The sequence below is a fragment of the Eublepharis macularius genome, chromosome 12 (assembly GCF_028583425.1).
Source record: "Eublepharis macularius isolate TG4126 chromosome 12, MPM_Emac_v1.0, whole genome shotgun sequence".
NCBI lineage: Eukaryota > Metazoa > Chordata > Lepidosauria > Squamata > Eublepharidae > Eublepharis > Eublepharis macularius.
In genome coordinates this window covers 54682437-54710105 of record NC_072801.1, presented here as the reverse complement: position 1 = coordinate 54710105, position 27669 = coordinate 54682437, and the positions used below count along the sequence as shown (strand labels likewise).

General features: G+C 44.4%; 1 protein-coding gene across 5 annotated transcripts; it reads right to left on the bottom strand.

The window, feature by feature from the left end:
- LOC129338553 (tripartite motif-containing protein 72-like) lies at positions 1 to 27669 on the bottom strand. 5 transcript variants are annotated; one of them, XM_054992872.1, is made up of 8 exons: positions 27563 to 27669; positions 23278 to 23384; positions 19883 to 19972; positions 12957 to 12977; positions 7935 to 7955; positions 6523 to 6543; positions 4999 to 5025; positions 1 to 1519 (listed from the first exon to the last, which is right to left on the bottom strand). In XM_054992872.1, exons 2-8 carry the CDS (start codon positions 23300 to 23302, stop codon positions 978 to 980), a joined length of 747 nt encoding a protein of 248 aa, XP_054848847.1. In that variant the 5' UTR covers positions 23303 to 23384; positions 27563 to 27669; the 3' UTR covers positions 1 to 977. The 5 variants fall into 5 exon arrangements, with proteins under 5 accessions (XP_054848847.1, XP_054848848.1, XP_054848849.1 ...); XM_054992873.1 differs by lacking the exon at positions 12957 to 12977; XM_054992874.1 differs by lacking the exons at positions 12957 to 12977; positions 19883 to 19972.

Genomic DNA, 27669 nt, shown 5'->3' with positions numbered 1-27669 from the left:
GAAGGCTTGTTTGAAGAAGGAGAGTCAAAAGCATGAATGGTTCTATTTATATTGTTCCTTCTATTCGGTGTCTCTCGCTGGACACAAAATGGGCAGCAAACCATCCTGCATAAATTAAAACTCAGTATGTAGTACCTATGCATTGATTTATTTATTGAACATTGGATTGATCTGCATAGTGCTTAGAAAACAGGTTCCTGCCACAAGGAGCTTACAATCTAAAATTTGATCCAAGGAGAAGAGAAAAGGGAAGGAGGGGAGGTGGGGATAAAAACAGGAACCAAAGATATACACTAATTATGAGCTAAATTTGGAATGTTTTACATGTATAGCCCTTAGGGCTACCAAGTCCCCCAGTGGAGGATCCCCCACTCCTAGCCTCTGCTCCCCGCCACCACTCACCTTGCTAGCAAGGGGGAAAGGCCCTAGGAAACAGGCCCAAGAGGCAAAAAATCCTCCTGAGCCAGCACGCAGTAGGCATTGCTCCCTACAGGCATGATGACATCACTTCCAGAAGTGACATCATCATGCCTTCTAGGAGTGAGTGTATACTTTGCACGCATGCAAGAAGATCCAGGTCTCTGTCTCCCAGCCAGGAGGTTAAAGGGGCCTGGCAAGCCTAATAGCCCTGTACATATGACATATTATGTGAATGAAAGGTGAGTGGTAATCACATGTGCTGACCCGAAGCCACATCCAGAATTAAGCATGTTGGGCCTTCAACACACTTATGAGCATTCATCCCAAAGTGGGCACAGTGCCTAAGCATGTACAAACTTTACATGCATCAGCTCCAACCCTGTGATTAGGAATGTTCAAAGAGAAGAATTCCGTACCTGGGACAAAGAGCATAAGTGGGTCATGGGCCATGTGCTCAGTCCTGCTACAGGTAGCCGTATATAGGACAACATACATAGGGAAGGTCCTACGTGTGTTACCATATATTTTGCCACCAGTAGAGGGCTTTTCATTCTTCCTCAACAGTCTTCTTCAAACCATGGAGAAATTCTCAGAGGTAGGCTATCCATTTCTAAGCCTGTAGAGAAGAATGGATACAACTTCCCAGAAAAATTGTCACAGATTGTAAAAGTGTACAATTTAATTTTCCTGTGGACATCATAAAAAACCAGACTTTTGTCTGATAAATTTAGAAATATACCTATTTTTGTAGGTTTTTCATTCACTTTCAGAAACAAATAGTTTTCCTGATCCCAGTAATATTTGCCATCTTCAAGTTTTATAACCCAGCAGCCATTGTCAGGGGAAAATGAGATTCTTTCTGTTCTGCTAATGGATTCAGACACAACTCCCAAGATCCAGTTTTTTTTTGGGCCAACCTCCACTTCCCAGTAATGTTTCCCTTTGGAAAATCCATCTTTTGCCAAGATGAATATAAGAGTGCTAAACCTCTTCTCATTCTTAGAAACACATGACACATTTCCTGTGTCCTTCACACATTTTCCATCTTCAGACACTTCCAGCCTTGAGTGAGCTGTCTCAGGGTCAAAGACCACATTTTCTGCAAAGGAAATGAAGGAGCCTAATTAAAAGTCACAAAGAACAGATACTAGTATCTGGAAATTAGTGGACATAAAACAAAAGTCATAATCTTCTCAAACAGAGTTTAGTTTGGACAGCTCATGGATGGTCATCTGCTGGAACAAGTTCAGTTCTGTAGACCTGTGGGCATTATATTTCAGTCTTCTGGTATACATCTGCATTATGCACAGATGAAATCTCAACAATCTCCTTGAACTGCTACCTGATTTTTTTAAATATCAAAGGTAGATGATTTGTTCTATCATGATTTGGGTTTACAAGGCCACAATGGTGCCTTAATTACTTTATGGTGTTATAAGACAAAGCTTGTGTCCAGGGTCCACAGCCCAGCCCCTGGACTTACCTGGAGAGAAGGATGGGAGACCCCTGGGAGATGACCGCCCAGCAGCAGCAACAGGCAGTTGTAAGGGGTGGAGCAGTCATGGCACCCCAGCCATTTCCCCCCCTTGCTGCCTGCCAGCTGATAGTTTAAAGGGACCTGCCACTTGCAAGGAGCAGGAAAAGTGCTTATGTTTTAAGTAATTTTTATGTGTTTTTAACATCATACTTTTATTATTTTGGGGGTTACTATTTGATATTCTGGAACTGTAACACTAATCTGGGCTCCCTGGGAATCACCCTCCCCCACCAAATCTATGTTGTTTACCCCAAGTTCCAATGCTTACCAGCCATGCAGTGTGAGCTCATGTATTCTTTTGATTCTATAGATTTCCTGGACAATGACATTTCTCCTTCCTATCAGATCCTTGCAAGGAAGGAGCACAGAGTACTTTCAGGTACTCCTGAGCTACAGAGAGCTGCCATTCTCCCCCCCCCTTTCCTCTCTGAAAGTAGAAAGCTTGGGTTTGTACAGAGGCCTGTAAAATTCAAATCCTTTGTCCAATTTGCTTTAAATCGGGGGGGGGGGGTGTCCTTTGGTAAACAGGCAGAAAAATCTCTGCTGCAATTTTGGTGACATTTAGTTGAAATATAGTCCCCCAAGACACCCATAGGTAATATTGGAAGTGCAATTACAATGGCTGAGCGGGACCTTTTTCAGGGTCCCATAAATTCAAACACTTTGCCCAATTTGCTTGAACCTTGGGGGTTCTTTGAAAGGGTTTTTTGAAATTAAGATACTCTGCTACAATTTTGGTTACATTTGGTTGAAAAAAACGAATCCAGACCCTGCCCCCAAGTTCCCCATAGAAATAATGGAAACAATTATGATGGCCGAGGGGGACCTTGTTTAGGGGCTCATAAAAATTAAACCATTTGTTCAGTTTGCTTCAACCTTGGGGGTTCTTTGAAAGGGTTCTTTGAAATAAGATACTCTGCTACAATTTTGGTTACATTTGGTTGAAAAAAATGAATCCAGACCCCGCCCCCAAGTTCCCCATAGAAATAATGGAAACAATTATGATGGCTGAGGGGGACCTTGTTTAGGGGCTCATAAAAATTAAACCATTTGTTCAGTTTGCTTGAACCTTGGGGGTTCTTTGGTTGACAGGCAGAAGAAAAATTCTGGTGAAATTTTGTTGAAAAATGAAGACTCCATCCTCATAGACTCTGTCAAAGAATAGTGGCAGACTGACTGTGTGTGAAGACGGAGGGGAGCCTCCCTCATTTTGTGAAAGAAATCAAATGGAAAACCACAACAAGGAATGACAACAAATGCAGAATTTTCAGTAGAAAGGTTAAATGAAATTGTAGTTAGTTATTGTAAAAGTAGGGAAATGAAATGAATGCAACTGGTTGTTTTTTAATGCTAGTGGATGGCTAGAGTTCTCGTTGTCTGCTGCTTGATAACCATTTTAGGAACCAGTAGAGAGAACTTAGAGAACCTAATTTGACGGTCTGTAAAATTGGCCCCCTTCATTCAATTGACTTGAAATTTAGGGATCTTTAGATTAGAGGGAGGACTGTGTTCTGTGCAAATTTGGTGCCATTATCTTTATAAACAGCTGCCCTAGAGTCTCGTATACATTCCCTACTTAAAATAATGGTCCTGGAATTCTAGTATCCCCTAAAACACAGATTTGTATCTGAATCAGTAATGTCCTACCCAAAATAAGCAACCATGTAGGCAAAAATGGGGCCAGTCTGACTCCTAAGCAAAGAGCCCTGCTTCTGCAACTGGGCCTGGGAGGCAGTTCCTAGGTAGGGCAAGATTCCAGACACAGGCTGTACCATCAGGAGAACTGGGGGTGGGGGGCAGTCAAGAGGCTGCTCCAGCCTCCTTAGGCACACCTGAGCCTAAGTTGCAGGCTTTTAAGGGAAACCTGGAAGGTGGGGCAAAAGATTGAAGGGTCAGGGGAGGGTCCCATTGGCCCTGGCTCTTGTCACTCATGCCACCCCACAGTGGAGGGTTGGGAGACCTCAGGAATGACCTGCCTCCTGGGGACCCTTTTATAGGATGACCAAGGAGGAGGAAGGGAGGAAGGGCCAGAATCTTCACAAGATGCCATGGGAGATGAAGATGACTTGAGAGAGAGGCACCAGGGAATGACAGAACCTCCCTCCTCTCTGTATTCTGAGGTTCACCCAAGTCTGCCAGAAAGGCAATGCTAGAGGACACTACAGCTCCGGACTGACACATTAGATAGGGAGTCTGACAGCAGATAAGGGTAAAAGACCCCCCCCACCAACCTTGAATTTCAGGTGATTGAGAACTTCCAGGGGAGACTTCTGATGTAGATCTTGGATTGCACAATTCAATTTCCCCAAGATTCTAGAGCCTGTGTGGCTTTAAAAATGAACTCTTTCAGGGATGCTTGTGTTACCACAGTGTTTTTGCATGGCATTTTGAGTTTCTACTGCAAGCCAATATGCTGCCTGAATTTAACTATTTAAATGTCTGTGCATACTAATAGTTTGTAACTCTGTGCATGCGAATTGTTGGTAACTCGTATAGGTTTTTTTTGTCCCTTTCACCCACACATTAAAAAAAAATAATTTTCCTGTAAAACAGGATTTTCTTGGTTTGCAGAATCCTCATTCGCGGCTCAGTGTTGCTTGCCCCAGTTTGAAAATTTTTTTTGGAGACGTGACCAGAGGAAAGCACATCATTTTCTATGCTGCTCTGAGTTGAATTATGCTATGAAAAATATGATATTAAAACAGGCAACAAGGTGGAAGCAAGGCTACTTCTTATGAAGGTAGTGATTAGAATACTGCCTATACATTTTCATGGCAATTAGAAGAACTAGACATTTATTTATATATAAAAAAATGATAGCTAAAAATCTGGGAACAACTATAACCTTGGCAAAATTTGAACTGTTTGAACTGCATGGCAACTGTACATTGAGTGATGATTACAAAAGAGTTGTGGTGTGATGATTTATGGTTTAATCTGGATAAGCGCCATGAAACAAAGAGAGGTGTGCAGAAGTTGCTGCCTGCCCATACTGTTTTCCTGGTTTTTGTTCTTTCTTTTAAAAAAAATGTTACACTTACCTCTGTAGGAATGGGCATGCCAAAATTCTGTGATGAAAGAAAAAGACAATTCATATACAAAGATGTAAAAGATAGTTCTGTTCACAGAGTCATCAACAATGCTGGCCCAAATCTGTCATGGATATAGCCAAAAATACAGTGGAACTGTTGCTGGATTTGACCAAGAAAATCATAGAAGATTTCTTTGCACACAGAAGCTAGCCTAGCCCCATAGCTAGATATGTGAGGAAGGGAGTCTGGAGGCCTAGAATAGAACAACCTAGGAAAGGGGCATGAAACAGAGGAGTAACACAGTTGTAATGCCTTGTGTAGTTTAGAAGAGCAGTCTAACCCATATCAATAGATACCATGTGTTGAAGACTAGGTGCAGACAGCATCTCAGAATGACAGGACTGCCCAACTTTACAGAAATGGAGATATAACTCAAGGATGGGCATATCGATCAATGGCCAAAAGATATTGTAATCACTTAATTTTACATAGTCTTTGTTAAGATAAAATGTAGCAAGAATGAACTACATTTTTATATATTTTGAGAAGATGTTTCAAATATAGATAATCTTGTCTGGTGTTTGGAGTTATAAGATATGTGAACCCTTCTAATGCAGGACAGTTGATTGTTGGGAGAGGATTCTGAAACCCCATAAATACAAGAAGCTGAATTGTTTGGGAGCTTCTGCCTAGAAGGGGCTCCTAGCTCATGACCTATTTATTTTGGGGTAAGATACTTCCTTGGAAGCATGTATTTGCTCTCATTTAATCATCTAAGTAGGTATGATGGATGGTATGTTTTTTGTTGACTGAGCTAATATTAAGAATGCTGAATAATCATGGATGGAAGCATTCTGTAATAGTATTACTTGTGTGCCATACCAGGCAATGAACCCAAAATGTTATTTGTGGTATATCTTTTGCCAGGAGTTAAATAATTTGATATAGGAAAGCTAACTATACACTTAGGGCTTCTTAAATACACACCTATATATGAATAAGGCCTGACCAGAGTCATCCAGAAGAAGTCCAAAACCTATTTTGGCTTTGGCAGACCTTCATGTACTGGCCTTGCTTTGCAAGTTAGAGGTCAGTCGGGGAGAGGGACCAAACATGTACTCATCTGTGCACTGATTTTTCTGGCATCAGGGCAACTGAGGGCCAAGCTACAAGTGACGAATGACACTTGAACAGCAACTGGATTGAGTGGAGCGCAGGTGAACAGGGAGAAATACACTTGCCGTTAAGTGCCATTCGCCACTTGTAGCTTCGCCCATAGCTACAAGAAAATTAAGCAAGGGTAGGTCCAGCAAAAGAGAGACTTTACATTTTACTACCTCCCCCAAAATCAAAACCATTTGAACCACAGTTATGAGAATGGATCTGTAGCAGCATCCCTTGCTGAGGTAAGATCCTGATTTTCATATTGTGTGGTAAAAAACTTAGATGCATCTTGGTTTACCACAAATAACATAGGTTATTCTTATTTTTAATCAACGACACTGGAAAAGGCCACAGAAAACTCAGAGTTACCTTTTTCTTCCTTCAGTTTTTCTGGAAAAAAAAGTATTACATTCAGTTGAAAAATAAGCAAACAAGAATGGTGGCCTAAGAAGTCCAAAATGCATTCTTGCTCTGATGGAGCTCCATGTACCAGCTTTGTCTTGGTCAATTTGAGAGTGGGATCAAAGATAAAGTCTTCATTTGCACTGATTGTTTTGAGATCAGTGACACACATGATCACACAAGACAATTGAACAAAGGTAGGTCCAGCCAAAGAGAGACTACCTTTCCCAAAAAGTACCTTTTCCAAAATAAAAACTATTTTAACCGCAATAATGAGGATGGAACTTGGGGCTGTAGCAGCTCCCATCTTTATGGTAACAGCCTGCTTTTTATACTGGATTGCTGAAAAACCTAGATATATTTAGCTTTACCACAAATGACACGGCCAGTTCTCATCTGTAATAATAAACGGATCCATCTCTATCTCAATTTCTCTGTACATGGCACACATAACACCTCAGAAATTAATCTAGAGTCTCAAAACTGGCCACTGGCTTCAGGATGGTCATACAAGATGCAGTGCCAAACATAAAGGGAACTGGAATATCCTGGCCTGTGTGTAATCTTCAGACCCTCCCCCTCCCCCATATTTTGCTGTGGAAGCTATGGGTTGTCTTTGGCAGACAAAACTCGTGATGAAATAAAGCTAGGGTTTTTAAAAAAGTTGGCAACCAGCTTCAGGATGATTATGGAAATTGCAGTGCCAAAAATGAAGGGAATCAGAACATTCTGGCCTGAGTATTCTGCAACCCCGCAACCCCCTCATTTGTAATGAAAACTAAAATGGTCTGTGGCAGGCATAACTCACCAGAAAAAACAGCTAGTTGCCTCAAAATCAGCTACTGGCTCCTAAGTTATGATGGTCCTGCAGTTTAAGAAACTCCCTTACCAATGACAGCCTGTGTTGTGTTACAAATGCTGTTTGTTGTACATATAATTTTGCATACAGCTTGCTAACAAAAGTTGATCACTCTTGCTTTTGTTTCTTCTGGTATTGCTGTAAGTGTTTTAGCAGGGGTCTTACCTCTCCTGCAGTATGCAAATTACAATCAAATATGGCAGGCACAGGGAGCTATGGAGTTGGTGAGTGGACCAAGAGGGGCAGAGCCTATAGTTGCCAATTCTGAGTTGGGAAATTCCTGGAGATTTGGGAAGACTGGGGAGGGTGGGGCTTAGGGAGGGGAGAGACATCAGAGGAGTAAAATGCCACGGAGTCCACCTTCCAAAGCAGAATTTTCCCAAGGGGGACAAATCTCTGCAGTCTGGAGATCTATTGTAACTCCTGGTGATCTTCAGGCCACATCTGGATGTTGGCAACTGCAGAAAAGCCTGTGATTTTTAATAAAGGACACTGGAAATGCCACAAGAAAGTCACTTACTGTTTTCTGCTGTTAAGTGTTCTGAAAAAAGAAAGAACATTTGGTTAAAATATAAACAGTTTTATAGTAAAGACAGGGACATTTCTGAATATTGTCTTTCCACTTCATGACTCAGTGATACCACTACAGGAGGAAATTACCTGACAGCACCCTTTTCTCTCTGAGGGTGAAGATGACAGTGTTACATTTCAGCCAGTCCAGGCTAGAACGGCAGACAAACTAAACTACGAAATATTATGTGAAGGGCTTATGAAAGTGTGGAGTCCCCTCTTTGATAAAATAAAGCTAAGGGGTTTCAAAAATTGGCAATTAGCTTCAGGATGATCATGGGAATTGCATTGCCCAAAATGAAGGGAATCAGAACATTCTAGCCTGGGTTATATGCAGAAGCACCCCCCCTCCCCCAATTGTAATGGAAGCTCACATTGTCCATGGCAGCCATAACTCTCGTGAAAATACAGCCAGGTGCCTCAAAATTGGCTCCTGGCTCCTGAGTTATGATGGGACCTGCTGTTCCCCGAAGAAAGAGAATCTCGACATCATAGCCCATGTTACTGCGAGAAATCGCCACTCCAATTGCTAGGGAAGCAAAGTTGCCTGTGGCAGACATAACTCATCCTGAAAGAAAACTAGGCATTTAAAAACTGGGCACCAAGGTGATAGTGATGGGAATTGCAGTGTCATTGGTCTAGGATTGAGGCAATCCCAGTTTGAATCCTACTGCTGCCGTCAAAGATTCCTGGCTGACCTTGAGCCAGACACCTTCTCAGCTGGCCCTACCTCATAAACTACAACACCAAAAACATTTCGCAAAATCTTATTAAATATTAAGTCATAACCAAGTAATAGATATAATTCACATAATCATTTACTCAAGAATCAAACAGGCAATTCATGTATAGTCACAAAGTTTTTGGATGAACAAGCAAAGTGCTCTTTCACCAGATCAACAAGGAACTGCTCTCTTACAATGGCATGTGCAAATGAACCATCATTATTCAAATCTCAAATATACAATAGGGCTGCTTCCACAGACATAATCCACTTTCAATACTCTTTAGTGAACATTTGGAACTGCTTTTCCATGTATGGAACAAAAAATCTACTTCCAAAAGATTGCTAAAGTGCACTGAAAGTGCGTTATTCAACGTGTGTGGAAATGGCCTATGCTATTCTTACTAAAGTGCACATGCTTTAGTCTTCATTAAACATAGTAATTATAAGGCAAGCATAGAATATTCCACAATTCCATGGAAGAGTTCAAAAAGTTCATATTGCATCACAGTAATAAAGTGCAGAATTAATTCATTATACATCCATAGAGCTTGGTTTCAATATCCATGTACACTCAATCCTTGTTGAATAAATTCATCAATCACTTAGTTCATAGGGTATCACTAGGTCCTTCATGCAGATATAGGGGGAACTGTGATCAAAACTTGTTCTACAGGTTGTCTATATCCTTTCAATCCCATTTCAATATAAATCTTTTTTCAAAAAATCACAGACTCTGTAATATATTTAACAAAACACTGTATCTCCATACAAGGTTACTGAAAATAACATACATTGATTGTATTCTCCTATACGCACATAACAAGCAGAATTATTCAGGCATGCTGGCGTGTTCAATCCTTAGCTGATGATGTGTGTGAGTTGTATTTTCCTATGTTAATTATACTGAATCCTCTTGTACCCGCCTCCCATGTGGAGTTCAAAAATTTAAAATTTAAAGTGAAGTATTAGCTAATTGTTAGCCTAAATTTAAGTAGATTTGGAGTTAATAGACATTGGCAAAATTAATAAAGTAGATATTTTATTTAATTGTTAGCTTAAATTTAAATATATTTGAAGTTAACAGATAGTAACAGATAATAGATTTTAAGTTAATAACAATAGATTTGAAGTTAACAGATAGGGCTTAGTTTAACAAAGCAGAATGTAAACATGATATAATGAGTGATAGAAAAAGGGGATAGACTAGGAATAGATTAAGATATAGGGTTGGAAAGCTGTTGGAAGTCCTGAAAAAGGGGAGGGAGGGGAAGGGTGGGGAAAATGATATTGAAATGTTATTTGAAAAAATTAAAATTTAAAGGGGACAATGTAACCATTCTCAATTTCTGCTTAGCCCGCCCAAAAGGAAAAAATAATTGTGGGAATTTAAGCCCTTTGGAGCTAAAGAACAGAACTTAAATATCCAAAGAGTCTCCTTCCTGTGTAAGTCCCTGATAATTAATTCAGTGTTGGTTTCTAGTGATCTGTATAGGATGGTAAATTTCATGTCAGTTTCTCCATGAGACTTCTCTACATAGTGAGAGACCATGGGGGCTTCTAAGATTCGGTTCCTAATCTTGATCGCTAAGTCTGACCTTGACTTGACATGTAGTGTAGTAAAGAGCCACATGGGCATTTTATCAGATAAACAACATTGTTGGTATTGCATTTCATAAAGAACCCTGGTTCTTTAAGTTGTAAATCTATTAGATCTTGTTTTTTCATAATCAATGGACACATTTTACATTATCCACATCTATGAAGCCCTGCTGGAAATACGGAATTAGGATGCTTTATTGGAGATCCTAAATCCAAACAAATAATAATGTCCCTAATGCTCCTAGTCCATTGGAAGGCTATTATTGGTGGCCGTAAACATCCAGGTATGTCAGAAACCAACGTCCAGAACTTGAGGGCTTCATAGATTTGGACAATGTAATGTATGCCTATGATATTTCCCAGTTTTTGGGCTGAGCAGACACTGAGAACTATATTGTCCCCTTTAAATTTTAAGTTTTTGATCTCCAGGAAAATCGTGGAGAGTTGGGAAGGCTGGGGAGGGAGGGATTTAGAGAGGGGAGAGACATCAGTAGAGTAAAATGCCACAGAGTCTGTTAGAAGAAGGGACAGCTGATGTCTCTTGCTCAGGCCTTTAGGATTGCCAGCAGAGAAGAAGGAAGGCAACAACCATAGAGACAGTTAGATAGGCTGCTATTAGTCTCCTTCCTGCCAGGGGAACTTCCTTCCCTTCTCTCCCCCTCTCCCTCTTTCTCCCCTGCATGCACCAGGAGAGGCAGCATGGCCTACTTTCAATCTAAAGCCATCCTAGCTAGTTAGATCAGTTACTAGTTCTTTCTCTCCCCTAAACTTATCTATATATATAATTGAGTAAGCGTGTTTCAGACAACTCACTTTATACCCTGGTGCACCACCAGAGGGCGCTGCCACAAAGGAAAGCCCAGGTAACTCACCATATTGCTCCAGAAAACATGCCTTGGTGGGAAGCACAGCCAGGGAACAGAAGCGGAGGAGGTAACAATGCCCTCCCCATGCCTTAACCCAGCCGGTATTAGGAGCAGAGCAGGTGGCAATGCCAATCTCCAGCCTTAACACAGCTGGTAATAGGAGAAGAGCACTTAGTAATGCCCACCCCCACATTAACCCAGCTGGTATTAGGTGCAGAGCAGGTGGCAATGCCCGCCCCCCTTCAGCCAGCTGGTATTAAAAGAGCAGCTGGTGGCAATGCCCACCGCCATCTTAACCCAGCTGGTATTAGGAGCAAAGAAGGTGGCAATGCCTGCCCCTGCCTTAACCCATCTGGTATTAGGAGTGGAGCAGGTGGCAATGCCCACCCCCACCTTAAGCAACTGGTATTAGGAGCAGAGGAGGTGGCAATGCCGACCCTCACCTTAACCCAGGTGGTATTAGGAGCAGAGGAGGTGGCAATACTAGCCCCCCTTCAGCCAGCTGGGATCAGGAGTGGAGTAGGTGGTAATGCCTGCCCCTGCGTTAACCCAGCTGGTATTAGGAGCGAAGAAGATAGCAATGCCCACCCCCACCTTATCACAACTGGCATTAGGAGAGAAGCAGATGGCAATGCCCACCCCCACCTTAACCCAGCTGTTAAAAGCGGAGGATGGCAATGCCCATCCCTGCCTTAACCCAGCTGGTATTAGGTGTGGAGCAGGTGGCAATACATACACCCTCCTTATCATAACTGGCAATAGGAGCTGAGCAGGTTATGCCCACCCCTGCCTTAACAGAGTGGGTATTAGGAGTGATGCAGGTGGCAATTCCCACCTGCCTTCTCCCAGCTGGGATCAGGAGCAGAGCAGGTGGCTATGCCCACTCTCTGCCTTAACCCAGCTGATATTATGAGCAGAGCAGATGGTAATGCCCACCCCCATCACCCAGCTGTGATCAGGAGTGGAGCAGATGGCAATGCCCACCTCGTGCCCTCACCTTGGTGGGATCAGGCACAGATCAGAAGGGAATTCCCTTCTTCCCTTCACCCAGCCAGGACAAGAGATGGAGCAGGTGGCAATGCCCACCCCCTTCAACCTACTTGAGTAAGGCACTGAGCAGGTGGCAATGCCCACCCCATCTTCACCCTGTCTGTATCAGGCGCCAAGCAGGCAGCAATCTCTACCCCCCTCCAACCTGCCGGAATCAGGAGCAGAGAAGGTGGCAATGCCCGCACCCCCTTCACCCAGTTGGGATCAGGAACATAGCATGTAGCAAAGCCCATTGCCTGCCTTCACCTGTCGGGATCAGGCAAGGAGCATGAGGTAGTGCTCACTCCTCCCTTCACCCAGCAGGGAACAGCTGGCAATGCCCACCTCCCTTCACCCAGCTGCGATCAGGCTTGGAGCAGGCAACAATGCCTGCCCCCCTTCACCCAGCCGTAATCAGGTGCAGAGCAGAAGGCAATGCCCATTTTCCCTTCACCTGGCTGGGATCAGGAGCGGAGCAGGTGGCAATGCCTGCCCCCCTTTACCCAGTCTGTATCAGCCGTGCAGCAGGTAGCAAAGCCCACTACCCCTTCATGTTGCTGAGATCAGTTATAGAGCAGGTGGCAATGCCTATCCCCTTCCTTCCCTGGTTGGGATCAGTGATGGAGGAAGAATGAATGCCTGCCTGCCCACCCTCCCCTATCTAGATCCCACTGTAGTTTTCCCCCACAACGGGCTTTGTTTCTAGTTTTAAAAAACTGACCCTGGAAAAGATCCCAAGAATCTCACTTACCAATTTCTCCCTTTAATTGTTCTGAAAAAAGAAATTACATTTGGTTGAAAAACAAGCAATCAACAATGATGGCTTAAGAAGTTCAAAAGCCATTCACACTTTCTCAGAGCTCCATACACTGGAGTTTTCTTGCAAGTTAGAAATCAATTTGGGAGTCTCTCTGCACGAGACCTCTTACACGAGGATGCTCAAGTGTAGGGAGATGCAATGTTAGCTGGGAAATGCAGTTTTAAAAGACAGAGCTGAAGGGTGGTGAAACTGACAGAGCCTTCCGTGAGCTGAAGATGAAATTAACAAAACCTCTGAGGAGCAATCTCTGCCAGGTACTGTAGAGAGGTGAAATTGACAGAGTGGTTATATCTTTTTAAACTACGCTTCCTGGCTAACATTGCGTCTCCCTAAACTTGAGTGTCCATGTGTAAGAGGTCTTGTGTAGAGAGACTCTGGGAGCAAGACCAAACTTGTGGATTCTTCATCTGTGCACTGATTGGTCTGGCACCAGAGCCACAGGATCACAAGAAAACTGAGCAAGGACAGATCCAGCAAAAGAGAGACTTTATATTGGACCACCCAAAGATGGTTCCAGTTTTCTGTGGGCACTGGGCAACAGAGTACCCCTGGGCAACCACACCCCTTCCATTTAACCTCTCCATTTTCTTTTTAACCACTCCTTTTTCCATTTCAATTTGCTTACTATGGTAAAGAGAAATAATATTTTTGCTTTCTTAGTGACTTTTTATCACTTTGTATAAAACCAGAGAGAATGAAAAAATGCCTTCAATAATTTTATTTGGGGGCTATTCAATAAAATTGGCACCATTTGTGTAAAAGTAATACAAATGTTGTTTTGGAGGAGCCTCAGTCTCAAAGTCTGCTGAAAAGATTCTTCACTCTCTTCATCAGAAGCGAAGAGGCCAATGTACATTCTTCCAACTGAACAATTCCAACCGAATGAAGATTTTCATTTGGAACCATCCAGTAGAAAGAAGAGAAATTAATTGTATTATTCAGCACTGCATCAAAGGAGCCATAACATAGCTAATACAAGGGGGGAAACCCTCCTGATTCTACTATATAAAAGGCTAAGCATATTCAAGACAACTCACTTCCAAACATGTTGCACATCCAGAGGGTGCTGCTGTGGAGGGAAACCCAGGCCAAGATCAGGTGCAGAGCAGGTGGCAATGCCCGTCCCTGCCTTCAGCCAGCTGGGATGAGGAGCAGAGCAGGTGGTGATGCCCACCCTCAGTCTTCACCCAGATGGGATGAAGAGCAAAGCAGGCAGCAATGCCTGCCCCCCATTTTGACCCAGCTGGGATCAGGCACAGAGTTGGGGGCAATACTCACCTTCAGCCAGTTGGAATCAGGAGCAGAATAGGTGGAAATGCCCATCCCCTCTTCACCAAGCTCAGATCAGGAGCAAAGCAGGTGGCAATGGCCACTCCCTCCTTCACCCAGCTGAGATCAGGAGCAGAGCAGGTGGCAATGCCTGCCTCCTGCCTTCACGCAGCAGGGATAAGGAACAAATCAGGTGACAATGCCTGTCCCCACCTTACCCAACTGGGATCAGGTGACAACGCCTGCCCCCCGCCTTACCCAAATGGGATCAGGGGTGGAGCAGGTGGAAATACCCACCTGCCCTTTACTCAGCTGGGATCAGAAGGGGAGCAAGTGTCAATGCCCACCCCCACTCTACATAGTTAGGATCAGGAGCAGAGCAGGTGGCAATGTCCGCCCTCCTTCACCCAGCTGGGTTCAGGCATGGAGCAGGAGGCAATGCCCATTTGCCCTTCACCCAGCTGGTGGCAATGCCCGCCCCCTCCATCTTCCAGCTGGGATCAGGAGTGGAGCAGGTGGAAATGCCCATCTCTTCTTCACCCAGCTTGGATCAGGAGCAAAGCAGTGCCCACACCCTCCTTCACCCAGCCAATATCAGGAGTGGAGCAGGTGACATTGCCCGCCCCCTGCCTTCACGCAGCTGGGATCAGGACTGGAGCAGATGGAAATACCTTTCTCCTCTTCACCCAGCTCAGATCAAGAGCAAAGTAGGTGGCAATGCCTGCTCCTCCCTTCACCTGGCCATGATCAGGAGCAGAGCAGGTAGCAATGCCCACCCTCTCGCTTCACCCAGCAGGGTTGAGGAGCAAAGCAATAGCTTCCTGCCGCCTTCACCCAGCTGGGATCAGGAGTGGAGCAGGTGACAATGTTCAACCACCACCTTCACCCAGCTAGGATCAAGCAGATGGCAATGCCTGCCCATCCTTTACCCAGCTGGGAATTTGCACAGAGGAGGGGTTAATAACCGCCCTCCGCCCTCACCCAGCTGGCATCAGGAGTGGAATAGGTGGCAATGCCCGCCTCCTGCCATCACCCAGCTGGGATCAATAGTGGTATCAGACAAGAAAAAAATTCCCGTGTACTATAATGCCTCCACAATCAACAATAAAGCGTGTAATATTGTTTCCAGAATTATTTATTCACCAATATATAAGGGGTATATTAAACAACTTGTATTTCAAATTATCTCTCTTAGCACATTCAAGAACTGTACCACATATTGCACTCCCCCTCAACCTCAATCATATAGGCATTTCAGACGTCCTGTAATTATTCTATTAAAGTGTCACGTGCTCCAAGTGCTATAATTATTACAATTAAAGTGCATTTACTGGTCAGGCATCCTATGACACTACTTTTCCTATACAGGGTTTAAATTGCCTTGTTCACAATTATAATATACAGTCACAATATAGGTGCAGTCCAAGAATGATTCCAGACACTGTGGGTGTCACAGCTCATGGGTAGACCTATGTCCTTCCAATATACGTTGTAAACTCTGTGACTGAGTTCTCTAACGGACGGTCCAGATCCTTGTAAGGTCCGTTTCCAAAGTTCTTTTTCAAAGAGCACAGTAGCTGGAAAAACATACATAGTCATAAAGAATCCCTGAGTATCTAATGTTTACACTAATACATTCATAGTACAATATACTCACTCGGAGATTCTTGCAATTAACCTTCCATATCCCCTTCTAGTATTCCAATTACTTCCATCTGCATCTTGTTAGCTAGTAACCGTTTTATCCTCTGAATGTAATCCACGCCCCCATCATATAGTTATTCTCTCTTAAAGAGATATTAGTCCCATAAGTAGTTATAAGAAACACGTATAGTCATTGGCTATATTCAAGCCATTAGGTATGAGAGTATTGAGTTTATATATCCAAAAGGTTTCTTTTTGGTGTAGTTCCCTAGTAGCAGTCATATATTCCCTCTTTCGAGTCTTGAACAGCACTGTAAATAACATCTCCATGTCACTATGTTTTCTCTCCAAATAATGTTGGACCATGGGTGCCTCTAATACGTTATTCTTTATTCTGGACTGATGTTCACCAAGCCTTATTCTAATGGAGCGTGTGGTACTTCCTACATATAATAGACCACATGGGCATTTCAAAACATACACTACCCCCTCAGTGCCGCAGTTAACAAATTCATTTGTAGTCCTTAATCCTGACTGTTCCAAATCTTCTGTAGTCATTATTAGGGAGCATTGTTTACATCTCCCACATTTGTATACACCCCTCGGCAGTCCTATGTTCCTGGTGCCAATATCATAATTTAAATCCGAATGTATAATCTGATCTTTGATGTTCCGGGTCCTCCTGAAGGCTACCAGTGGGGGAGTCTCACAGCCTGGGATATCATTGACAAGCGGCCAGTATTTCAAGATTGCCCTGCGGATGGCATTTGCTTTCTCACTATAGTCAAGAACACCCACGATACGGTCTCTGGTCGTTCGTACCTTCGGTCTAAGTAATTCTTCTCTGGTCGTTTCGTCAGCACGTCGTCTTGCTTGTAATAACACCCTATCTGGGTAACCCCGTTGCTTCAAATGTTCTTGCAATATATTACTCTGGAGAACATAATCAGCAATACTAGTAGAATTTCTTTTAAGTCGCAGGAATTGTCCAAAGGGTAAGTTGGCCCTTAGATGTCCGGGATGAAAGGATCTATAATGGAGTAATGAATTTTTGTCTGTTTGTTTCCTAAAAGGTCTTACCGCCAGGGTCCCATCCTCCCCCTTATACACTGTCACATCCAGATAATTCACAGACTCCCTACTTGTGCTCCAAGTAAACTTTATATTGGGATGTATACTGTTCATCCATTCCCCCAATTCTTGGATGTTGACATTTTCATTTGTCACTAGGAAGAGATCGTCAATAAAACGAACAAATATGATGATGTCCTTCCAAAATGGATTAGTTACAGGATTACAAAAATAGTCCCTTTCCAGCCGTCCCATAAATAGATTCGCTATACATGGTGCTGCAGAGCATCCCATCGCGACCCCTCGAAGCTGAATAAAAAATTGGTCTTCTACTCTAAAGTAGTTGTTTTCTAGTATTATTTCCAAAAGTGATGTCAAAAAGAAAGTGGGTGGGCGCAAACACTCTCTTTGATCTAAAGTTTCCATTACCACTAGGCGTGCCTCTTCATGCGGAATATTAGTATACAGTGAGGCAACGTCCAGTGTTGCTAATATCGCCCCTGTTGGTAATTTGAAGCCTTCAAACTTCTTGACAAAGTCCCCCGTGTCCAGTAAAAAAGTCGGTAGTTTTCTTACAAAATCCTGGAGAAAAAAATCCAAGTATTTAGACAACGGTTCCAGGATAGAGTTGCTTCCCGATATAATTGGGCGACCCGGAGGGGGAAAACCTTCTTTATGGATTTTAGGCAATAAGCCTTAGAATAAGGCTTGGTGAACATCAGTCCAGAATAAAGAATAACGTATTAGAGGCACCCATGGTCCAACATTATTTGGAGAGAAAACATAGTGACATGGAGATGTTATTTACAGTGCTGTTCAAGACTCGAAAGAGGGAATATATGACTGCTACTAGGGAACTACACCAAAAAGAAACCTTTTGGATATATAAACTCAATACTCTCATACCTAATGGCTTGAATATAGCCAATGACTATACGTGTTTCTTATAACTACTTATGGGACTAATATCTCTTTAAGAGAGAATAACTATATGATGGGGGCGTGGATTACATTCAGAGGATAAAACGGTTACTAGCTAACAAGATGCAGATGGAAGTAATTGGAATACTAGAAGGGGATATGGAAGGTTAATTGCAAGAATCTCCGAGTGAGTATATTGTACTATGAATGTATTAGTGTAAACATTAGATACTCAGGGATTCTTTATGACTATGTATGTTTTTCCAGCTACTGTGCTCTTTGAAAAAGAACTTTGGAAACGGACCTTACAAGGATCTGGACCGTCCGTTAGAGAACTCAGTCACAGAGTTTACAACGTATATTGGAAGGACATAGGTCTACCCATGAGCTGTGACACCCACAGTGTCTGGAATCATTCTTGGACTGCACCTATATTGTGACTGTATATTATAATTGTGAACAAGGCAATTTAAACCCTGTATAGGAAAAGTAGTGTCATAGGATGCCTGACCAGTAAATGCACTTTAATTGTAATAATTATAGCACTTGGAGCACGTGACACTTTAATAGAATAATTACAGGACGTCTGAAATGCCTATATGATTGAGGTTGAGGGGGAGTGCAATATGTGGTACAGTTCTTGAATGTGCTAAGAGAGATAATTTGAAATACAAGTTGTTTAATATACCCCTTATATATTGGTGAATAAATAATTCTGGAAACAATATTACACGCTTTATTGTTGATTGTGGAGGCATTATAGTACACGGGAATTTTTTTCTTGTCTGATAGCAGTATTACCGTGTTGCTCTATATTTTGGGATCAATAGTGGAGCAGATGGAAATGCCCATCTCTTCTTCACCCAGCTCAGATCAGGAGCTAAGCAGGTGGCCGTGCCTGCTCTCCCCTTCACCTGGCTGAAATCTGAAGCAGAGCATGTGGCAATGCCCGCCCCCTGCCTTTCACCTGGCTGAGATTAGGAGCGGAGCAGGTGGCAATACCCTCCCCCCACATTCACCCAGCTGGGATCAGGAGCAGAGCAGGTGGAAAAGCCCACTCCCCCTTCACCTGGCCGAGATCAAGAGCGGAGAAGGTGGCAATGCCCACCCCCTGCCTTCACCCAGCAGGGATGAGGAGCAAAGGAGGTGGCAATGGCTTCCCCCTGTCTGCCCACCCCCCTTCACCCAGCTGGGATCAGGAGCAGAGCAGGTGGCAATGCTCACCCACTGCATTTATCCAGCTGGGATCAAGTGCAGAGTAGGTGGCAATGCCTGCCCACCCTTTACCCAGCTGGGAGGAGGGGGCAATACCCGCCCTCTGCCCTCATCCGGCTGGCATCAGGAGTGGAGTAGGTGGCAATGTCCGCCTCCCACCATCACCCGCTGGGATCAAGAGTGGAGCAGGTGGAAATACCCATCTCCTTTTCATCCAGCTCAGATCAGGAGCAAAGCAGGTCGCAATGCCCACTGCCCCCTTCATCTGGACAAGATCAGGAGTGGTGCAGGAGGCAATGCCTGCCCCCCTCCTTCACTCGGCTGGGATCAGGTGCAGATGAGGTGGCCTTGCCCACCTCCTCTGCCTTTATGCGGCCAGGGTCAGTGATGGAGGAGAAGGGAATGCCCACCTGTCTTCCTTCCCCTTTCTAGATCCTGTTGTATTTTTCCCACAACGAGCTTTGTTGCTAGTCTTTAATATTGAGAAAGGTATCACTCAGTTTTTAAACAAGAGTGACATCTAAGAGTGCCAGCACTCCTAGTGATGTTTCTAGGCTCTGCTTTGTGCCTGCTACTCCTGCTCACTCTGTAGGGACAGCTTCTACAGATATAGCTTACACTCTTGTGCACTCAGAGGACCTAGTGATCTATTGACCAAGTGCCTTGCTTTTCCAAGCACCCTTTTAGTAATGGGAATTGCAAGTTTTGCAGTTTGCCAGTTGTATAATATTACTCACCTACTTCTGCTTGGCTTGGTGTTCTATTGTTGTGTTGGTGTCCTTTAATTGTATCATGTTGTACTTGAGGTTCACAAGTCTTAGAGAGCTCTGCAATATTGGACACAAGCTCAATGACTGTTGATATCCTATTAAGCCTGGTTGCACTCTCCCTCCTCCAGCCCCTGCCTTGCTGGATGTGCCAGCTGCATGCTGAACTGACATGGCCTCCTCAGAGTTGCACCCATCTCCTTGCTTTGCCCCTCTCTGGGGCTGGTGCTTATAGGGTGGTTCCCAGCCTAATTAATTTAATTTAATTTCTTCAATTTATAGTCCACCCTCCCCACACAAGTGGGCTCAGGGCAGATCACAACAGACTTAAAATACACCACACTACTAAACACCACCATTAAAAGCATAAATAATACATGTCATTCAGTTAAAATGTATACTACAACTATATAAATACAAATATAAAAACAAAGAACATGGCAGCACGTAAGCATTTTACAGTAACTATGTGAAGGACAAGAGGCAACATTGGGTGGGAGGGCATAAGATTTTAACCCCCCCCCCACCAAAGCCTACCTTTGCTGTTGCTGCTGAGGTAGGGTTGCCAGGTCCTGAGGGCTCAAAGTGGGGGTTGGAGGGTGCTACAGCATGTGCAATGGGGATACCTATCATGGACGTGTGTGCAGAGCGTGCAAACACTGGAATACTTCCATGTTGCACTGGGAATCTAGCATTTGCAGCTTATTTTTTATCAAGTTGGCACCTCGCAAGACCCCTTGCTTCCACATTGAACTGGGAATGACATAATTGCCAGCATGGCACAGAAATGTTCTGGAGCACATGAGAGCTCACTTTCAGTCTTTTTTTTTTTTACCATTTCCATGCCTTTCTCTCCACTGGTCAGGTGAGTAGGGTTGCCAGATGAGGTCCAGAAAAAGACTGGACCTTGGAGAAAGGTAAAGGGGTGAACCAACCTTTTTTTTTTGACAAACATATGCATGCAGTGCATACATAATCCCAGCCAGTGTGATGATGTCACTACCAGATGTGACATCATTGTAATGACGCACTTCTGGGTGCCCAGGCTGCCGTCCACTCCTGCTGGTGGTGCCACACAGCCACAGGAGACTGCCTAGGCACCTAGCCACTCTTGAGGAGTGCTGTGCAGCCACAGGAGGCCACTCAAGTGCCAGGGCTGCTGACCCCTTCTCTGGGTTGGTGGTAGTGCCACATAGCCACAGGAGACTGGCCAGCCAGGCTGGGCAATAGGGGAGGGGGAAATGAAGGGAAGGGCCAGGTGTTCAGTATCTGGATAAGGTTTCCCCAGACATTCCCCCCAAATACCGGACTGCCTAAGTGAAAACTGGACACCTGGAAACCCTACAGGTGAGAGGTGGTGATGAGTGGAGGCTGGGAGCAGGGAATGGTACCAAGGGAATGGTAACTCTATGATTGGTCCTCTTTAAGTCATTGAAATCACCATGGCTGGGGATGAACTTGTCTATTTCTGTTTAAAAGATGCTGGACTGGAACCTGGTACCTTTTGCATGCAAAGCAGATGCTATTGCAATGAGCCCACTTACTGGAGGCATACTTTCAAAGAAGTCTTAAAGGGCAGAGGGCAAGAAGTGATGCTTACAGTTTATGAGGATGGATCTTGGGACTGTAATTGCTCTCCCCTCTGAGGTAACACCCTGCTTTACATATTGGGCTGATGAAAAACCTAGACCCATTTAGGTTTACCACAAATGACATGGACTGTTCTTATAAGAAAACAATTCATCTGTCTGTCTCTGTGGTATGCATAAGCCCTCAGAAATGAAGCAAGGAATCTTAAAATTGGCCACCGGCTTCAGGATGATCATGGGAAATGAAGCCAATAGAAACACCCTGGCCCAGTTTATCTCTAGAAATTTCCCCCCAATACACTATTTGAAAAGCAAGCTAAAGTTGGCTGTGTCAGGTCATTGGCATCACGGTGGTTGTGGGAGATGTAGTGACAAATGTGGAAGGAATTGGAACATCCTGGCACACACAATCTCCAGAAACTCTATCCCATTCCAGTTTCTGCTTTGGAAGACATGTTTACTCTGGCAGGCATAACTCATCCAAAAATAAAGTTAGGAGCCTCACGTTTGGCCAATGGCTTCAGAATTATGATGGGACTTGCAGTGCCCCCAAAAAAGGGAATTGGAACATTGTGGCCTAGCATTTTCACCAAAAATCCCCCCTTCAACTGGAATGCCTGTGGTAGGCATAACTCATCGAAAAATAAAGCTAGATATTTTAAAACTGGCCACCGAGGTCAGAAAGATGAAGGGAGTGGCAGTGCCCAAAAGAAAGGGAATCAGAATACCCTGGATGAGGTAACTTCCAATAGTCCCAAATGCTATATTCAATGGAAGCAATTATCTGTGGCAGGCATAATTCATCAGAAAATAAGGCTAGGAGTTTCAAAATTGACCAATAGCTTCAGATTGACTGCAGGATCTGCAGTGCAAAACATGAAAAGATTGGAACATCTTAGCCTAGGCAATGCCCTTGGCCCCCCCGCCCCTTGAGTTTTCTCATTGGAAGTTATGGCAGGCATAACTCATCGGAAAACAAAGCTAAGCAATTAAAAATAGTTGACCAGCTTTAGGATCGTAGTGCTACTTGCAATAACAAAACGAAGGGAATCATACCATCCTAGCACAGATTATAACCCTCTGGTATTTGCAATGGAAGCAAAGGTTTACTTACAAACAGCCAGCAAGGGCAGTGAGCTCTGATAGGGAAGGCAGAACATATCCCATCTCTAACAATGCAAAGAGAATTTAACAACTTCCCTGACCTATTTAACCTTGTGTGGTGTAACTGTTAGAATGTCATTCTAGGATCAAGGAGATCTAGATTCAAATCCCCACTCTGCCATGGCAGGTTGCTGGCTGAGTTTTGGCCAATTCCACACTCTTAGCCAGACCTATTTTCATGGTTGTTGTTGTGAGGATGAAATGGAGGAGGGGGAACAATGTAAGCTGCCTTAGGTCCACATTAGGGACAAAGGCAGCACAGACGAGGAGGATGGAACACATCCCCTCCTTTATTAAGCAAGGGGGTTTAAGAACCTCTTTTAGCAGGAGGCAGAACCACTCATTCACTATTAAAACTACCATTAAATATTGTCAGTGCGGTGAATTGTGGGGTTGGCAAGTGTGAGTAGAGGCCAAGCCCCTAGTAGATGAATATTTTTCACTTTGTAGTGTATCAGAGGCTTATACTACACTGGGGTAACTGGGCCTTCAGCTAGCTGTTCAATGCTCTTAGTTATGACTAGTATGCTTCTACGAAAGGTCAATGTGTGACACTTTAAACTGTAAATAAATTCAATTAAAATAAATATAAATAAAAGATATTTACTGTACCTCTTTTGCAGGGGCAGCAGGGCATACTGCTTTCAAGAGCTAGGAAAGCTTCTACAGCAATATCTTGAAGATAAGAACTGGGTAAGAAGTACGCAAAGAAGTGTTGCCTGGAGTAAAAAAAGAATGACAAAACATAAGAAAAGTATTAGCTAAATCTTGGGAGGGGTTATAATTAGACATGGGCACAAACCAAAAAAAATTAACAAACCCGTGGTTCCTGGTTTGGTGCAGCCGCCGAACCTGAAGTCGCAAACCACAACAAACTTTTCCTGCTGATGAACCGGTTCGAGGTTCATGGTTTGTGGTTCACGGGGCTCAGAACGGCCCCTGTTGGACTTAGAGAGCCCATATTCCCAGGAAGCGTTTAGCAGGCTCTCCTCCAGCCAGCACCCAAATTTGGTCAAGATTGCAATAGGGATCTTGGAGTTATACCCTCTCCAATCCGAGGCCCCTAGGAAACTCCCACTCGATACAATTAGAGCCACCAGTTGACGTTGGCCCAGTGTACTTGAAGGTGGGCTGCCTCCCCTCTAGGGGCGGGGGGGGGTATGGCCACTCGCTGGCGGCACCCCCATGTGCCGCCCGCCAGGCCTCAGAGGAGCGTGCGCTTATTCCCGGCACAGGCTGGAAGTTGGGTGATGATGGTGGCCACTGGGCCTGGCGGGCATGGGGAGGTGGTGACGAGCCACCTCCCCTTTAGGGGGTGGGGGGTCTGGCTGCTCAACAGTGGCACCCCCATGTGCCCGCCCACCCGCCAGGCCTCAGAGGAGCATGCTCTTATTCCCAGCGCAGGCTTGAAGGTGGGTGATGACGGTGGCTGCCGTGCCTGGTGGGCATGGGGAGGCGGTGGTGTGCCACCTCCCCTCAGGGGGTGGGGGGTCTGGCTGCTCACCAGTGGCACCCCCATGTGCCCACCGGCCAGGCCTCAGAGGAGTGCACTCTTATTCCTGGCTCAGGTTGGAAGGTGGGTGATGACGGCGGCTGCCATGCCTGGCTGCCCCCGAGCCACACCCACTACTGCTTTCCACAAGTAAACCAGGAGGACTGCCATTGCACTCCGCTCCACAACCACCCTTGGTGGCCAACACAACAGGAAGACTTATTGTGCCAAGAAAGTAGAATTAAGGAGGACAGAAAAGGAGATGACTCTGTGAGCCCTCAGCCATGTTGCCCACTGAGCTTGGCCACAGAGCCAGGCAGCAGCCCTGGCACCAGAGGGAGGGAGAGACTAGAGCCCTAGCCCACCACTCCCACAGACCCAACCCGATCAGGCACTAATAATACTGTGTGAGCCCTCAGCTGAGGTGCCTACCGAGCTTGGCTCCAGGGCCTGGCAGCAGTCCTGGAATCAGAGGCTGAGGTTAGAGCCCTAGCCCAGCACACCAAGATGCCTGACCACCAGATCAGGCACTAGTACTAATAACAGTGAGCCCTCAGCCGAGGTGCCCACTGAGCTTGACCCCAGGGCCTGGCAGCAGCCTTGGAACCAGAGGTAGGAGATAGATCCCTATCCCCAAAATCCCAGCTCAATTATACTCTCTCTATCTCTCTCCCCAAAGGCTAGCAAGTAGCAAGCAATAGCTCTGTCACACTCCACTGCTTGCTGAAAGTGAAGCCCAGCCTGGGAGCCCACTGCTATTTATAAGCACAAGTCCCATAGACCAACACAGGAGGTCTGTGGTTGGCTGTCAAAGCTGCCTATCAGGGTTTGCAGGGATGAGATTGGAGTGCCCAAGGCTACAGAACACTCCCCTCCCCCCTCACTCCCCTGAGTGTCTTCTCCCAAGTTGTAACCACTTTGCAGGTCCATGGTTGGAAGGAAGACCTGCCGATCAAGGTAAACTGGGCTTCCATTTGGGTTTCCAGGGCAACAGAAGGAGTGCAGACAGAGTTCAGGCATTCCCCTGGCTCCATTTCCAAGGGAATTGATTGATGGTGCCTGACTGTCTGGCTTCATCAACCGTGGAAGAACGCACCAAACCGGGCCTCTTACGAACGCTGGTTTATTGGCCTTGGACACTCATGAACTGCCAGATTGCGAATGGACGATCGGGCAGTTCGTGGGTTTTTTTGCATTCATAATGCGGTTCGTGCCCATGTCTAGTTATAATTTTTTCATATCAAAACTTTCTTCTCAGTTTTGTCTAAAATGTCAGGTTAGAAGTTCACACGCCATCATCAATATATCGTTCACATGGCCCCATCTATGGATACTAAAATCCCTAGAATGGGGCCATGAACAAACAAAACATGTCTTTCAACAAACCCAAGAAAAGCCCCAGGTTTGCAAAATAATACCAAAAAAAATGAAATATGAAAAAATATGAAATATGAAAAAATACAAAAAAACCCATTAGGGTGTTACCCCCCCTCCCCAAAATTATAAAAGCATTGCCTGTAGTTTTAAGAAATGAAAGCCCTCAGTGGTCATTGCTAGGCAACTGCCACAGTATTGCCAGCCTTCAAGCCTTAGTTTCTTTCAATAAACAACAGAGGTAGGGTCCCTTACAAGGCTATTTTGGCCTTTGAAGGAGGATTCATTGGGGCTAGACTCTTCAGCAATCCTTCAGCAATCATGAGAAGCCAGCATAAGCAGTTAGCTCAGATAGGGAGGATGGAAAATATCTCCTCTTAGACAAAACTAAAGGGGTTGGAACAAGAACTCTACCATGGAAGGTTGCCGGATGACTTTGGGCTAGTCACACCCTCTCATCTAGACCTACCTCTCAGGATTGTTTTAAGTATAAAATGGAGGGGAGGAAAACAATCTAAAACATTTTGTTTTCATATCTGGGAGAATGACAGGATATTACATTGGTTATAAATCAAATACTGGCCACTATTTGCCAAAAGGGATGTTGCTTCTTCCAGTATTACTGTAGCTCTTTTGGCAGGAAGCAAAACTACTCAACTACTGTCACATATAGAGAGAGCAAGGAGCTTAAGAGTTGGCAACCAGAGTGAGTGAATTAATGAAAATGTTGAATGGATTTCAGTGTAAAAGAGCCTAATTTACTGACAAAATATGAATATAAGACCATCTTTGCTGGATCAGACCAATGGTCCATCTAGTTGAGCTTCTCGTTTTCAACATTGGACAATCAAATGTCCCCAAAGACCCCCCAAACAAGATATGGTGGCCTAAACTATCTCCCGTGGGCTCTGAACATAAATGTAGTCTTCTTGGTTAATAGCCACTGATAGCTCTTATCTTCTATGTATGTTTCCATTCATACAAGGAAGTCATCTATGGATTTCATGCTGACAGCACAATTTCACAATTTCATGCTGACAATTTCATGCTGACAGCACTAAAGGTGATACAATTTGATCAGTAATACAATTTACACTAGTATGTGAATGCACTTGCAGAGGGGGATGCCCTGACCTGGATGGACCCGGCAAGCTTGACCTTGTCAGATCTTGGAAATTCAGTATGGTCAGTTTCAGGGTCATGGCCCCCGAAATAAGCCATGCTTTACAAGCTTAATGGTCTTAGCAGCCCCTGCCATACTTTAGGGACTTAATGTTAACTGTTATGCTGGGTGCTTGATATTCTTTGACATGCTGTGTAAAATCTTGTGTGTAAAAGATCCTGCTAGCTGACACTGTTTCCTCTTGGCACGCTGGCCTGGGAAAGCAGGCAGAGACATTTATCTGTCTATATCTATGACCTTATAGCCAGAAAAGAGCCGTTGCCGTAGATACTAACCTTGAACTGGCTGGATTTTTAAAATACATTCTAGTAGCTTGCATTCTTTTAGATATGTACTGTAGCTAGATTCTTTCTGTAACTGTTTGCTGTAGATAGAAGGGGGGGAACAGGGCTGTGCTTAAATGTCTGTATATGTTGGGTATTGGGAAACAGACTTTATTCCTAACAAAGAATGTTTTGGGATGCTGAACTGAAGTGGGATTATCGATAAAGTTTTCACTCATGCAGTCTTGGACTCTTGCAGTGAATTTATTGAGATTCAACTGGCAGATCCTTACAGTCAGCCACGGTCAGTATTTGGATGGAAGACCACCGAGGAAGTCCAGGGTCACTATACAAGGGCAGGCAATGGCAATCCACTTCTGAATATCCCTTGCCCTGAAAACCCTATGGGGTTGCCATCAGTTGGCTGTGATTTGCTGGCACTTCCCACCATCACCACTTAAAGAGCTAATGAGATTCTTTGGCAAACAGAATTGGCAACACATCTCAGAATTATTAACCTGCCCCCAGTTTCACAATATTATTTAACCCATTTTTGTTTTTAAAAATTCACAAGAAAGAGCTTACCGTTTGCTGAAATTTAGGAGTAACCACCACAATGTAGTAAATTACTGAAAAGAGACCTGCATGTGTGTCCTGCTCTGAAGAGGTAAAGTGAGAGTTGAGATTTTGTA